The sequence below is a fragment of the Lynx rufus genome, unplaced genomic scaffold (genome assembly GCF_022079265.1).
Source record: "Lynx rufus isolate CCGP_SWC_20201006 ecotype Redwood Valley unplaced genomic scaffold, mLynRuf1.p SCAF_20, whole genome shotgun sequence".
NCBI lineage: Eukaryota > Metazoa > Chordata > Mammalia > Carnivora > Felidae > Lynx > Lynx rufus.
Window position 1 is genome coordinate 27,537,294 of NW_025814835.1, and position 13,936 is coordinate 27,551,229.

At 43.1% G+C, this 13,936-nt stretch overlaps 1 protein-coding gene across 2 annotated transcripts in view; it reads right to left on the bottom strand.

The window, feature by feature from the left end:
* The window catches only part of KATNAL2 (katanin catalytic subunit A1 like 2), a 41,334-nt gene extending 28,037 nt beyond the window's left edge, over window positions 1-13,297 (bottom strand). Inside the window, exons 1-7 of one of the 2 annotated variants that reach the window (XM_047086396.1) lie at window positions 13,233-13,297; window positions 9,459-9,625; window positions 8,083-8,125; window positions 4,906-5,023; window positions 3,682-3,780; window positions 1,590-1,688; window positions 1,304-1,381 (exon numbers count right to left, since the gene is read on the bottom strand). In XM_047086396.1, coding sequence (XP_046942352.1) covers window positions 1,304-1,381; window positions 1,590-1,688; window positions 3,682-3,780; window positions 4,906-5,023; window positions 8,083-8,125; window positions 9,459-9,531 — 510 coding nt within the window. In that variant the 5' untranslated portion in view covers window positions 9,532-9,625; window positions 13,233-13,297. Of the gene's footprint in view, window positions 1-1,303; window positions 1,382-1,589; window positions 1,689-3,681; window positions 3,781-4,905; window positions 5,045-8,082; window positions 8,126-9,458; window positions 9,626-13,232 lie in introns of both variants that reach the window. The other variant, XM_047086395.1, reaches the window with a different exon arrangement.
* Window positions 13,298-13,936: the final 639 nt, after the last annotated feature.

Consider the following 13,936-nt stretch of genomic DNA (forward strand, 5'->3'; position numbering starts at 1 on the left):
TTCTCTGCTCTCTGGTGCATCCGAATTACCACAGCCTGGCTCAATCCTCATCCTCTCTCACTGGTAATAACTTGAGAGCTGGTCTCCTTATCTCTATTTCTTTGATCTCCATCCAACACACTGTCATCAGGACATCTGAGTAGCCCATTCAAAGATTCCGCATGTCCTCCAGACAACTTCCAATGCTGGGCTAGTGCTCACTATGCCCCTAGCTCAGGAACTCTGGCCTCTCTCTGCAACCCCGTTCCCCACCACTCCTTGGGGCTCATTCAGCTCAAAGCAGTACGATTTCACGGTGTGTTTGGCCCAGAACCCTCCACCCTCCCTCTTCTACTTTTTCACATGCCTATTTCTTATGTATCTTCTTCCCTAGTGCTTTCCCCACGCTTTGGCACAAAATACCCCTCCTTTGGGTTCTCCAAGTGCACCTTACCCATGGGATGAGAGACTCTTTCAGGCAAGGACTGTGTCTGATTTGTTCATCTTTGTGTTTCCAGCCCCCACCGCATGCTTGACACCTAATAGGTGCGGTAACAGCTGCGGAACTGAACAGCCAGAGCTGGGGAACCCTTAATTACTGCAGAATAGCTGTGCATTTTTTGGAACATATTAAACATCTCTCCGAGTCTGCCTAGGTTGCAGTCTTTCATTAAATATGAGATCGCTGGATATCAGATAAATAGCCTATAACTCAGGAATCTATTCTGTTCCCAAGGAACTTGCCCAAAGTCACACAGCTAGAAAAAGAAGGATGTAGAAATCAAATCCAGGTCAACTGATTCCAGAGCCGGTATCGTTAACCATGAGACTCCACTGCCTTTAAATTCTGAAGGGTAAGCTTGAAATTCAGTAGTCTGGGTGATAAGCTCTTTCCTGCTAATCTTGTTTTTCATGGAAATTTCCAATTATGAAATCATCAGATTCCCAGTATCTCTGTTTCTAGACTTTGACTGTTTAAACAAGACACAGACATGCTCTTTCCTTCTCTAAGAGGCTTTCTCTCCTTAACTGTTGGCTCTGCTCTAAAACCTTTCACCTGTCCCTTGCCTTCCAAGTCTGTTTCCCTTTTGGTTTTCTTGGCCTCTGTAGTGAGATGGTGGGCTCTTTGTATTGTAATTTTATGATTCTATAATTTATTTATCATGCATTATTGTGCCTCTAAACAATATGAGTGCCTTTGCAAGTGGGGGCACTTTATAAATAAATGATCATATTTATTGTTATTAATAAAAGAAGCAGCCCACAATGCTCCAGGAGCCCCGATCCGCCTCCGTAAATTTGTGAATTGAATATCAGATCTTACCCGGCTCACCACGGCTGCCAATTCTCGCATCTCACTATTCATGCCAATAAATGCACTCAGAGGTTTCAACAATCGTTCCTGATGATGGGAACAGAAAGTTTTACGTTACAATATTGTTCATAACTTAGAAAGCAAAACAGGATGTGGATCTCAGTGACATAAATGGTGGCAGATAGCTGTGACCTTTGAGTTGATCTCAAAATTTCTCTGGACTCAAAATTATATTTCTCAAGTTTGTCCTGATGTTGGTAGTTTGCAAGACGAATGTCACATCTTAGCCACTTACTGAGGGGTCTGGGTTACAGTCAAGGCTGTTCAAGCCAACTTCGCTGGTTGCTCCTTTGATGGCATCTGTGAGCAGCCCTCGGAAGTCAATGATTTGGCCCTGAAAGGGAGTAATGGTTATTTACACCATTAAAACATAAGAGAAGACAATCCTCAATAGCTCAGCTTCTGTAAATCAAGACACATTTATGTACTTTGGTATGTAGGACACACAAAGTGAAGCTTTGAAAAGAACCTGCACTGGGCCTCCTGGGTGGCTCAGTCACTTGAGTCCTGCTCAGGTCATGATCCTGGGGTCATGGGACTGAGCCCTATGTCAGGCTCTGCACTAACCATGGAACCTGCTTAAGATTCTCTCTCTTTCTCTCTCTCTGCCCCTCTCTCTCTCTGCTTCCGCCCCCTCCCCTGCTCACATGTGCTCACTCTCTAAAATAAAAAAAATACTTTTTTTAATAAAATAAAAAGAACCCGCACTAATAATGAACAAGATGATTTCCTCAAGTTGGGCACTCTAGAAGAAAAAATAAGTTGAAATAAATTCCTTAGAATGAAGTTGGTTTGAATAAAAATTCACAAGCATTTTTCAGTTCCTGACGCCATGCCATATGCTTCCTTACAGGTCTGGCTCCCCTATATTGTCTCATCCTTTGCGACATTTCACACACAGGAAGAACTCATCATCAGGCAGTGATGATAGTTCCCATTAACCACCATGTACATTCTCCACTCAGTAGAGTCCCAGCTAACAAGTGACTTAAGGCCAGGTTTAAACCCAGATATCTGCCTCCCGTACTCCTCCCAATGCCACCTCATCTCCCCCGCAGGCAGAAAGAGAAAGGAAGGATGCATGCAAGAAAAAAGTAATTAGCAGTAGCCAGCACTTACCGAGTGTATATTATATGCTGGACACTAGGCTAACATTCTCCACTCGTTATGATATCTTTCTAATTAAAAACATTTTTTTTAATGTTTATTCATTTTTGAGAGAGACAGAGACAGAGTGTGAGCAGGGGAGGGGCAGAGAAAGAGGGAGACACAGAATCCGAATCAGGCTTCAGGCTCCAGGCTCCAAGCTGTCAGCACAGACCCCGACGTGGGGCTGGAACTCATAAGCCGCAAGATCATGACCTCAGCTGAAGTTGGCACTTAACCTACTAAGCCACCCAGGCGCCCCTTTTTTAAATTTTTTTAATGTTTATTGTTGAGAGAGAGAGAGAGAGAGAGAGAGAGAGAACCCATATACTTGAGGACCTTAAAAGGAGCCAGTTCACGCCAATGAGAGCTCCCTTAATTTCCAGGGAGATGCTTCCAGCCTCCCCTCCAAACACACACACAGTCAGAGTTTAGTTCGCCCCAGAAGAGCCAGCCAGGGGTAAGTCTGAAGTCCTGTAGTTTGAGAACTTGCTTGAAGAAAGATGACTCTTAAAAAGACACCCAACCCCAGAAGTTACAATCAAGAGAAACCTGCTGGGTGTTGATACTGCTTCACCTTTCCAAAGGACAGGTTTTAACCTACCTTTTGCCTACAGCCACCCAACCTGGGTCTTCTCTGTTTGAGAAACGGTTATTTCTGAATCAAGAAATGAGGTTCATTATGAAAGGGGTAGAAATATTTAGTATGGATAAGACCCACGCTATTTCAACTGAGGTTTCATGGTTCACATGGAATGACATGTAAGCCTAGAGCCACATCTCCATGGAGAAAAAGTGCCATCGCTCATCAGTTACCACTAATGGGGGAAGAAAGAATGGGTATGCCATCATAACTCCTTCAATAATACAGAACACCCATGCTGACCATTTCAGTCGTGGGATTTTTAAGCTGAAAGTGACGTTGGAAGCCATCTCTTCCAAACTCCTGAGTTTACAAATAGGGAAACTGAGCTTCTTCGAGGTGGGGCACATCCTTCAAGACCAGACCAGAACACCAGGGCTGTAATCCTCATCCAGTGCTCCTCTCAGTTCACCGCACAGCCAGCCTTTGACCGTCACCGATTAGCTTTCCTCTTTGACAAAAACAGCCTTTTTTACTTTCATTTTTACAAAGAAAAGGGATGCCCCCTTTTGGTTCTAGGTTCACGAATGCCACTTACTTTTTGTGGGCGGACGTTTTCTTCTCCGCTGCCTTTGGGGATTCCTGATATACTCAAGCCAAAGTCAGCGCCCTCCATGGGAGTATTATTGATAGGCTCCTGGGGAAAGAGGAAGACAGCAAGAAGCCAGCTGGGGAAGCAAGTTCCACATGCTGGTGGAAAATGCCTATTCCGGCATCCAGAATCACACACTGGGTATCAGTTCAGTAAACGGGAACCTCATGTGTCATTCGGCCACTTCTGTGCAGACCCAACAAGATGAATTCACTGTCTGCCTGTGCCATACGGGAAGAGCTGTCACCAGAAGCTACAGGCTTTGAGCAGCTTTTCCGGTGGAGGAAACCGTTGTGCCTCAACCCATCCCCGTTCACACTGGCTTGCCTGTTCTCCTATAACGAGGTATCTGAGGCCAGGGGTGGCTGAGTTTGGAGGTGGAGCTGAGTCAACAGTCAACTGCTTCCTGCGGATTCCCCTGCACCACCTTCGGCTCCCTTCCACCTGAGCCAGACTGCAATGGCCAGAAGTGTACAACCTTCTCGAGAGTGAGAGGTTCCTTCTGACAATTGAGTTTCACGAGGACTCCTTTCTCCCCCGCCAGGGATCTCTGACACTCTTTCTTCCCATTCTTTTTCACTATTTCCATTAGTTCTCTTTCCTCTGAAACCTGGTATGTTTGTTCTGACCCAGGAGGTTGGAGGTATGAATCCCCTGAGTTAGAAGCCATTGATTTCCCCCGCCTGCTGGGCTCTGTCCTCTTGCTGACCACCCTGTCCCCAAGATTGTTTTGCGGGGAGGTCTGGAGTGAAGACCAACCATTTGTGTTTTGGAGAAACCCAGCCATTCCTGAGGCCATCCTTGACTTAGTCTTAAGAGTCCAGGAATGTGCTTTGGGACAGGAAAGATGTGCCACCTATAGTTACCTCAAATGGGATGATTGAGCTCTGTAGCAACCAGCCCCCTGCTCTGACTGGGCCCAGGGCTTACCCCTCAAGGACTGTTTCCCAGTAATCCAACCAGGGGGAAGGCTGGTGGAAGGAAGGAGACTTCCCACTCGAATTAAGAAACATTAGGAAGGCTAGAGACTTGCCTGTGGTTTTAATTCAGTATACTGGAAGAAAATCTACAATGTAACAAAATGACACAAAAATGAATAAATGTGACTCTTTTCTCAGGGCTATTTCTCAGCCACCTGCAGTTTACCAATACCAGCAAAGCCATCCAGACCTGTTTAGGATGCTCCTTATGGACGGATTTGGCATCCCCTGGCTTCCCCACCGTGGTTCTGGACCGTGGCCTCTGCTGACTGATCTTGGGAAGATTTTGACAACTGTCGCTCATCACCCTAGGGGAGGGAACAAAGACCCTGGAGGAAATTATTCAAACCATTTAATTTGAGGTAACTAAACAACCTGTGTAGCCGACTGAAAAAGAGTTCTACAAAGATGTGCAGATGTGGCACCATTGGGCCCTTCCATTTGCACCGTCCTGACACCCTGGCCGTCCTGGCTCTGACTTGCTCCACTCTACCCCTTGGGTTCCTCCAAGAGCAAGCTAGAGGGTCCACCTCCTCCTGGAGGCCCCCAACCCCCTCTTCATTTTCCCTTCAAGCCACCTGGCTCCAGCTCTTCTGCAGATAGCTCTGTATTCCTAAGAACACATGACTTTTGCAAGCATTTTCCAACGTTTCTTCCCACCTTCCTTAAAGAACAGTATGCAGCCCAGGGGTCACGTTGTGGGGAGGAAGGAGGAAGCCTAGGGATTTGCCTGTAGTTTTGATCCAGTGTGCTGGATGTACTTAAAATAGTTCTCATCAGGCTGCGTACAGCCAACATGGAAAGGTGCTCACTTCGGCAGCCCGTACACTAAAACATCGAAGGGGCTTGTGCAAGGGAAGCAACCCTTACCTCATCTCTGTTGTCACAGATCTTCATATTTGCCAAACAGATTTTCACCAAATATTGTTCACTTAAGGCAAAACATATTGATGGGTCTGGACGCCAGACAGTGGCTACCTCTCTTGGAGATGGGATGCATTGATCGGGAAGAGAGCCTGCTGGGGGGCTGGGGTGGTGGCGCGTACGAGAGTATATGGACATTTGACTGCATATGTGTTATATGCATCAATATAAAGGTAAAATAAAGTTGTTCGCTAGGTCCTTGGAACGAGAAATTCAGTTTTGGAAAATTAGTAGATAGGAGATGACATCAGAGAGAGGCAGGACTGCTCGGGGGGCAGACCATGAAGTCCCACATCTGAACTTGTTTGGGTTTTCTCCATTCCTTTGTCCTTACGTGTAAGATGTGTTTGCAGGAGTTTTGCTGGAAGTATTTCTCCCCTGTCCTAAGGGGTCTCAGAGAGCATCTATTTCTCCATTTCTTTTTGGGAAAGGAGGAGTTGTATCTAATATAAACACCTAGCCAGCAAAAGACCATCCATGCCAATAATAACGCCAGCGTCCACACACGATGACCCCGGTGTTGGCCCACTGGGGTGGGTATCATAAGAGGTGGACAGCTGACAGTTTCTCGGAACATTGTTTTTCATCTGTAAACTAGGAACACAAATGTCTGTCCCTCAGGCCTTTGGCTGGCACAAAAATGAAGTGTCTATGAAATGAATACCAAACATGTTACAAGTGCAAACCCTTATGAATAGCACTGATTTAAATGCAATGAGGTCATATATATACATATGTAGTGAAGCTTGCCTAACGTCATTGCAGGGCAGACAGGGAACAGGGAGTCTGTTTTCCTGCTTTGATTTCCCTTTGGAGGCAAGTGGTTCACAGATCTGCTTTAACACGATCAGAGACAAGTTCCTAATGTGCAAAGCAATGTGATTCATTCCCAGTCAGCTCTAATGATTGTAAAATTCATCCTAATATGGGACCAAATCCACCCCGCTATAATTTTAGGTGCCCCTCCTGAGTATGCCCTGTGGAATTCTACAAAGAAGGCTCAGTCCCTCTTTAGAGGGTGAAGACTGGTGCCGTGTTGTTCTAGGGGCACCGCCTCCCCATGGGTTCCAGTCTTCAAGCTAACCCTCTCCAGTTGCCCCAATCATTCCTAAGGTTACCTGGCTCCCAGATTCATCCTCATCCTGGTCACCTTTCCTTTGTCCACAGTCTTCTGACCACAACAGAGTCACCTCCTATTTTGGGGACACTGTATTTCTATCAGTGAGGCCCAAGACCACATTAGCAGTCACATCACACTGTTGTGATCACCCTCACACCTTATCTGTTGTGAACTCAGATTTCTAGGTCCCTGATTTTGTAATGAGGGAGCTATTTGTCATTAGTCTTTGGTTGGAGCTTACACCTTATTTCATTAAATTTCATCGTGTTATTTTGGGCCCATCTTCCAAATTGTCCAGATTTTTTGGCATCCTAATTCTGTTATCCATCACATTAAATAAACTTTCCTCCACTGAGTTATCTGCAAATCTGTAAACTGGGAGCTTGCTCTCTGGTGTGAAATGCAAGCATTAGGAAAAGGCACTTTCATTTGTTAATAGCCAGTCTCATGACACAACCTTTCATTTCAATAGCTATCTTCAATTACAAAATTGTAAACAAACAGCATTCATTACTTTCCTAATTATCCTTCCTGACTCCAGCCATTTGCTGTCTGACCTTTACGCCTGCCACGTACAAACGTTTACTCAGAGACGAGCTGAGGACACCCAAGCTGTCAAGCTGCCTCCCTGAAGAGAAGCAAAGTGCTCGAAAGACATTCACTTCTGGAATGTTCTCCTAGGTAAGGAATGCTGGGGAAGTTCCAGGCATGAATATGTGGCTGAAACATAATCAGAACCCAAATGCATGCCAAAGCTGGCTTCTTTAAATGCTCCTCGCTTTTTTGGTTCAAAAGTAGTTATCGTTTGTTGTCAGAGTCTGACTAGCTTTATGGAAACAGTAAATAAATGGATAATGCTTTGGTCAAAACGATAAAATTGTTCCTAAAGAATAGTACAAAACAAAGTTAGCCTCAGGCAGAGCATTATTGAGAGTATTATCATGAGGCATGCATGGGTGCTTGCTACGTGTGGGGACCTCACTGTGTGTCAGAAACTTGCTCCAAGCTTGTGAGGAGCAGAGCCAGGAATTGAACCTGGGTCTTGCAGTCTCTGAGGTCTGTACTCTTCATAGCACATAGCCTTGAAAGAGCACTAGTGAATGCAATTATCTGTGGTAAAACCAGGAGAACCCATAGATGTTGGCTCATGTCTTGGACGTCTGTAACGTGTGGGGAACCCATTGCTGGGCCCACTAAGGTCACATGATCACAGTCTGCAATTGCTGGTAGACAGATAGGGAACTGAGCTGGAGAATCTTCTGGAAAGGGATCCCACAAACTCTTAGAGTTGGGTTGGTCGAGAGGAATTACCATTCACTTTACCTTCTGGTCTTCCCTCCACTTCTTTGTGGTAAATTATTTTCCGCTGTAGCAAAACAAATATTGGAGGAAAAGGAAAGAATTTAATTTTTAAGAGAAAGTGATTTTTCAGATATGTTTGCCCTTTTACATTGTTCTCAAAATTTGTGCTATAGCCTTGTGGGGTCCAGGAGCTCTAAGCTATTCTCATATAGAAAGAAGTGAAACTACCAGCAGAAGGAAAGAAACCCATGTTTCCCAAGCATTTCTGCATGGAGAAAGACCCCAAAGCCCTTAGATATTAATTGAGTTGGAGACCATGAACCTGGTGGCAACTTCAGTGTGGGCCAACTTTACGGTTACCCATTACATTAAGTTTTCATGAACTTGACACCATTTTGCTGTGGTCCGTGGGACACCAGGATGATTGCATGAACACTTACCAGTCGTACTCTGCCAGTTTACCTTAAAATAAAGACATTGTGTCTAATATCCCAGGAGAATATGGTTCCAGACTAAATCAGAACCAGCAATCTAGAAATTAGATCATGTCAATAATAGTCCTGGTGGCCCAGGAGTCAGTGCTTCTCTGCCCAAACCCAGACCCAGCAACCAGCCAAGGACAGGGAGCTCTGAACTCTGCCCTGGAAAGGAGCTCAGATAAATATCCCTTCCAGCTCAGAGATGCGCCCCCGGCTATTTTTAATTGACATTCCTCTTGGTTTCCTGGTCCCCACATGAAATGTTAAAGTCTGTGGCTTAACAAGTGCCTTGTAAACAGGACAATGATCTCCCTTGGTTTATAATTACTTCCCCCACTTACAGACTTCCAAGTCAATGTTACTACAAAACATAGGGCCCTCGCTTTAGATCTTTCCTCCAGCCAGCCTCCTTGACTGCTAACCTATACTGGGTCTTTGCATTATATTGATCATTATCTGGATTGATGGCTTTCAAAAGCATTTCATTATCTATACATGAGCTATTAGCTTCACCAATACTCATTTTCATGTTATTTTCAAGATAGATAATAGGTCTTCCTAACAACAACAACAAAAAGTCTTCTGTCTTTTATCCTCTTCCAACAGCTCTTTCCATTTTTAAAGAAATGAAAGTAATGTTGGTCTTCTAAAAAGCACCTGTGATGCACTGGGGTTTTGCTTTCATTGTCCTAAAACACACATACCTCAAACAAATGCCACCGTGACTAAAGGGACATCACTGCCTGGCTGATCATGTTTCTATTTCTGTACAGGATCTGATACAGGCTATACAATCTTTCTGGTCTATTCTTTCAGTGTGGGGAGGGGGAGAGTAGCATCTATCTGAGAATAAAATGAGGAAGAAACACTAATCTTAAAGATGAGAAAAAACCTTATTTCTAGAAAATAGCCATGTACCTGTGTCTGATGCCTTTTTGACAATTTTGGGGTATTTCTGAAATTTTACAAAATAATAGCTCTCATATTCCATCAAAATAGTTTCAAGGTCGATGTTGTCACAGACTTCAAAGCGTCGTAGCCCCAGTTTAGTTTCTTGCTCCAAAGCATTGGCTGTATCGATATATCTGGCCATTTCACAGAAGAAAAAACAACAACAAAAATTAACTCTGGGTAAAAAGAATAAAGGCAAACAGGCATTACAAGTCCACAGAGACTCAATACAAATATTAAGCTTATATTAAGCAGTACATTCGATGAAAATTACAATATATGAGGTTTGCCTATAGAAGGAGCCCACATATGTTAAGTATATCCAAGTACTGTTTTTCAAAGCAGTTGCCTCTGGAAGCTACATACTTATTCTAATGATGTCATCGTTGTTCAAAACATTTTTGGAAGTGCTTAGAAGTCAAATAAGTAAATCGACTAAGAAAATGTCCTGTGTTTTCTCATTTCTAGCCAAAATTGAGTATTTGCCCAACTTGATTACCTCTTTATTCACCAGCATTAATTTTAGATAACATCTGGCAATTGTTAAACCCAAATTTAAGCCCAAGAGGCAAGATGTGCCATGATTGTGGCAACTGAAAAGCATAGGTCATGAGTTCTAAAGGAAATTCCAGAAATATGTTGATCAATATCATCAAGGAGATTGAGTATAAGAAGAAGTCATCTGCTGGGCCATGTTATTTCTGGTCACTTTTCTTCAGTCACACATCTACACTACCCGGTGACTGTGGGTGGAAGCATGATCTTCACCGGGGTTCTTCACTGTCACTTTGAACCTGTTGTGGTCTCAGCAATGCTCTGTCTCCCAATCCTCTGAAAGTGGAAAGACTTTCCACATTTTAATCTTAGTTCTCAACTTCTTATGAAACCAAAGACTCTCCTGAAAAATGGGCAAATATGCCCAAATCAGCATACAATTTCATCCAAGGACACTGGATTAAGAATTTTTGCCTCAGGATAGACTTCTTTCTGTTTGATTCAAATCTGGGAAGGTAGGAGAAAACTTTCTTTTATATTATGCTCTCTTCCCTTCACCAGATTCAGGTCAGTTGGAACACTGAACTTTCTTAAACAAGGTTGCCATGATTATTTCCAGTGACCTTGCTAAACTTTAAAGAAACTGCAAAACATCAATTGGCTGTAGTCAGTCAGCCTCTATACACATTGATGGCTCACCAGGCTTCTATACTGTGTCTTAATCCCCATTTTACAGAGAGAAAAACTAACTCTGTCCTAGGAATAATTTTTGTTTAGTATTAAGTAATACATGCTCATTTGAGAAAAAACTAGAAAATACAGGCAAGTCAAAAGAAAATTCCACTACCTTTGCCTATCTTTCCAAACATTTTTAATGACTAAATACATATATACTTACATATATACACTTGTAAAGCTCTATATATGTATATACACACACACATATATATGCATATATAGATATATGTTATATATATATTGTGTGTGTGAGAGACAGAGAGAGAGAGAGAGAGAGAGAAAACATACACTATAGATTGCTTGTAGTCTTTACTCACATCACATTATATTGAACTCTTTCCAGGATCATGGGCTTTTGACTTACACAAAAATTATAAGAATAGATGATAGTAGTCCTCATAGATCCCAAACTAATTAATCGGGGAACAAAACTGCTTCTGCGTGTTGCTACTACATTGTTTGAGCTTGAATGAAATCTGAATTTAATGAGGTTGGCTGGAGGAGCCACTAGAGGTTCTCAACCAACAGAGTGACAGGATGGGACGTCAGGAAGAGGAATGAGCAGTAATGAGCATGACATAGTGGGAGAGATGGGGAGGCTGTTAACAGGTGCTCAGACCCAGAAAGCTGCGTGTGTAGTCCTCGAACCAGCAGCTGTGATCCTCCACTGTCGGACCTCACTTGTTCTCCCACACACAGCCCAACTCTGGTCTTTCTCCACTTATGCCTCTTCTTTCTCTGTGAGCCTGCCTGCGATGTCCTTGTGCATCATGTCTATCCATCTTCTCCACATCTTTCTAGACCAGCTCACCTTGCCGTCTCTACAAAGCTTTTCTCTGGTTGTTTATTCCAATCCACTGTAACCTAGCCTCTTGATGAGGATAAATCCTTGGTCTTTTGTTAAATACAGGCCTGCTTTTCCAACATTGATATGTCTTTTAAAAATACCTACAGTTTACTTTTCATCTTGACATACACTCCTAAGTGTCTTTACCAGCAGGTCTCAGGAAAATGGTCAATTCTATAGAATTTTCATTGATTTGAGATGCAAGGGGCCATCTCGTGGCAGAAAGGGGAAATGCATGCTTTGTAAATACACAGTCGAAGGGATAAACTATGCTGACTTTTCTTTGTCTTTTGTTTTTGTGGTTCTCCTTTCTGAGATAGTTTCTTGGCACAGTTACCACTTAGGGCTGGATAATTCTGTTGTGGGATGCTGTCCTGTGCATTGAAGGATGTTTAGCAGCATCCCAGACGTTGCCAAATGCTCCCCAAGAGGCAAAATCACCCCAGTTGAGAACTGCTGCTCTAAATTGAAAGTTCAAGCCCTAAGCCTGAAACCTGAATATTTTCTTCCTAGATGAAACCTGGAAAGAAAGGAAACTGGAAAGTAAATAGTGGATGAGCTCTCTTCCTCATAAAACCCAGCACATCTGCAGCCTTCATTGTAAAGGCTTGCACGTTTCCAGATCAGGTAGGTGGCCAAACTCAGATGCTTCCAAATTTCCTCCCCTGCCAGTTATTGAATGGCATTGTCCGGAAAAGAAAGGGGGCATAGGTCATCCAGTAAATGCGATACTTTTATTTTGAGGGAAGGAGAATTGAGGAATAAGAGTGTGATCTCTGTGTACGTAGCCTGCTGTAGTGCCCTGGGAATCTGATTTGGTAGGCCTGAAACCTGAATGGGAAAGGGAACGTATCTCATGACTGGGTAGCTTTGTTAGAGTTTTCAAAATGCATAATGGAACTATATGTGTCAATGAGGCCATAAAATTATGAATCGAGGTTGCTGATGGTGGGGACAGGGACAGGCAGAGCACAGGGGATATTTAGGGGTGAAGCTATTCAATGTAATACTACAATGCTGGATGCATGACATTATGAATTTGTCAAAACTCATGGAACCATTCAACACAAGAGTAAACCCTGATGTAAACTATGGACATTAGCTAACAATAATATATCAAGATTGGGGGCACCTGGGCTGCTCAGTCCGTTGAGCATGAGACTCTTGATTTCAACTCAGGTTACGATCCCAGGGTCATAGGGTCAAGCCCTGCGTTGGGCTCCACAATGAGTGTGGAGCCTGCTTAAGATTCTCTCTCTCTGTCTCTCTCTCTCTGTCTCTCTGTCTCTCTCTGTCTCTGCTCCTCTCCCTTGCTCACACTCTCTCTCTAAAATAATATGTATATATACACACATATACATATAGGTACATCTACATACACACATGCACACACACACAGATATTTATATATAAAGATTAGTTCACCAATTATAACACACGTACCACACCAATGTAAGATGTTAGTAACAGGATAGACTGGCTAGGGTAGGGGGATTCCCAATATATGGGAACTCTGAATACTTTCAGCTCAGTTTTTCTATAAATATCAAACTGCTATAAAAAATAAATTCTATTAGCTATTTTTATAAGTGTATATCTAGAAAAGTGGAGGTCAGACAAAGAGAGGAATCACGTCTGTAAATCTTTGAAACAGAACATACCCTTCTTGTGTTAAATAATGCAGAATCAAAATAAGAAGATTTTTTCGTCGTGCTTCTGTTCTCCTTTCACACTGTGAACAAACAGGAGAATTTAGATGGGACAACAATGAGATCTAACACTCTTTTTATAGCAATAAACCCTCGAAGGTAAATGTAACCTGTCAAAACCAAGAAGCATGACTTAAAGGCTGGAAGGCAGTTCAGTGTCTCTAAGGATATGTAAAGTTATTTTCCATTGTCGTTTTCTTCTTAGAGCTGCCTTCTCAATTGTACACTAAAGGTACAATGATTTAAATTAGAATTGCACTTTACTAGTCAACTTCTTCCTGCCAAGCTAATTGGCATTTTATTGCTTATAAGTGCAAAGAAATGAGTATACACACTCCTGTTTGGGCCAGGTTAAGGAAGGTGATGGTAAAGAGAAACTTGTGAGCTAGAAATCAGCTCTGACAGCACAGCATCTTTGGTTCACCCGGAGTCACACCCAGTCCCAGCACAAAGTGGCCTTGAGTTCCAACAAGCCACTCAGAGGGTGACTACACAGCCAAACATTTAGCATACCCACTGAAAGCAGCAGAGACCAGAAGACGGAAATTCCTGCGTAATAATGTCCTTATTCAAACTCGATGCATGTGTGCGTTTATTTAGCATTCGTGTGCTGTGTTTAGGAATCAGGTATCTCAAATGCCCCTGAAATGTATTCA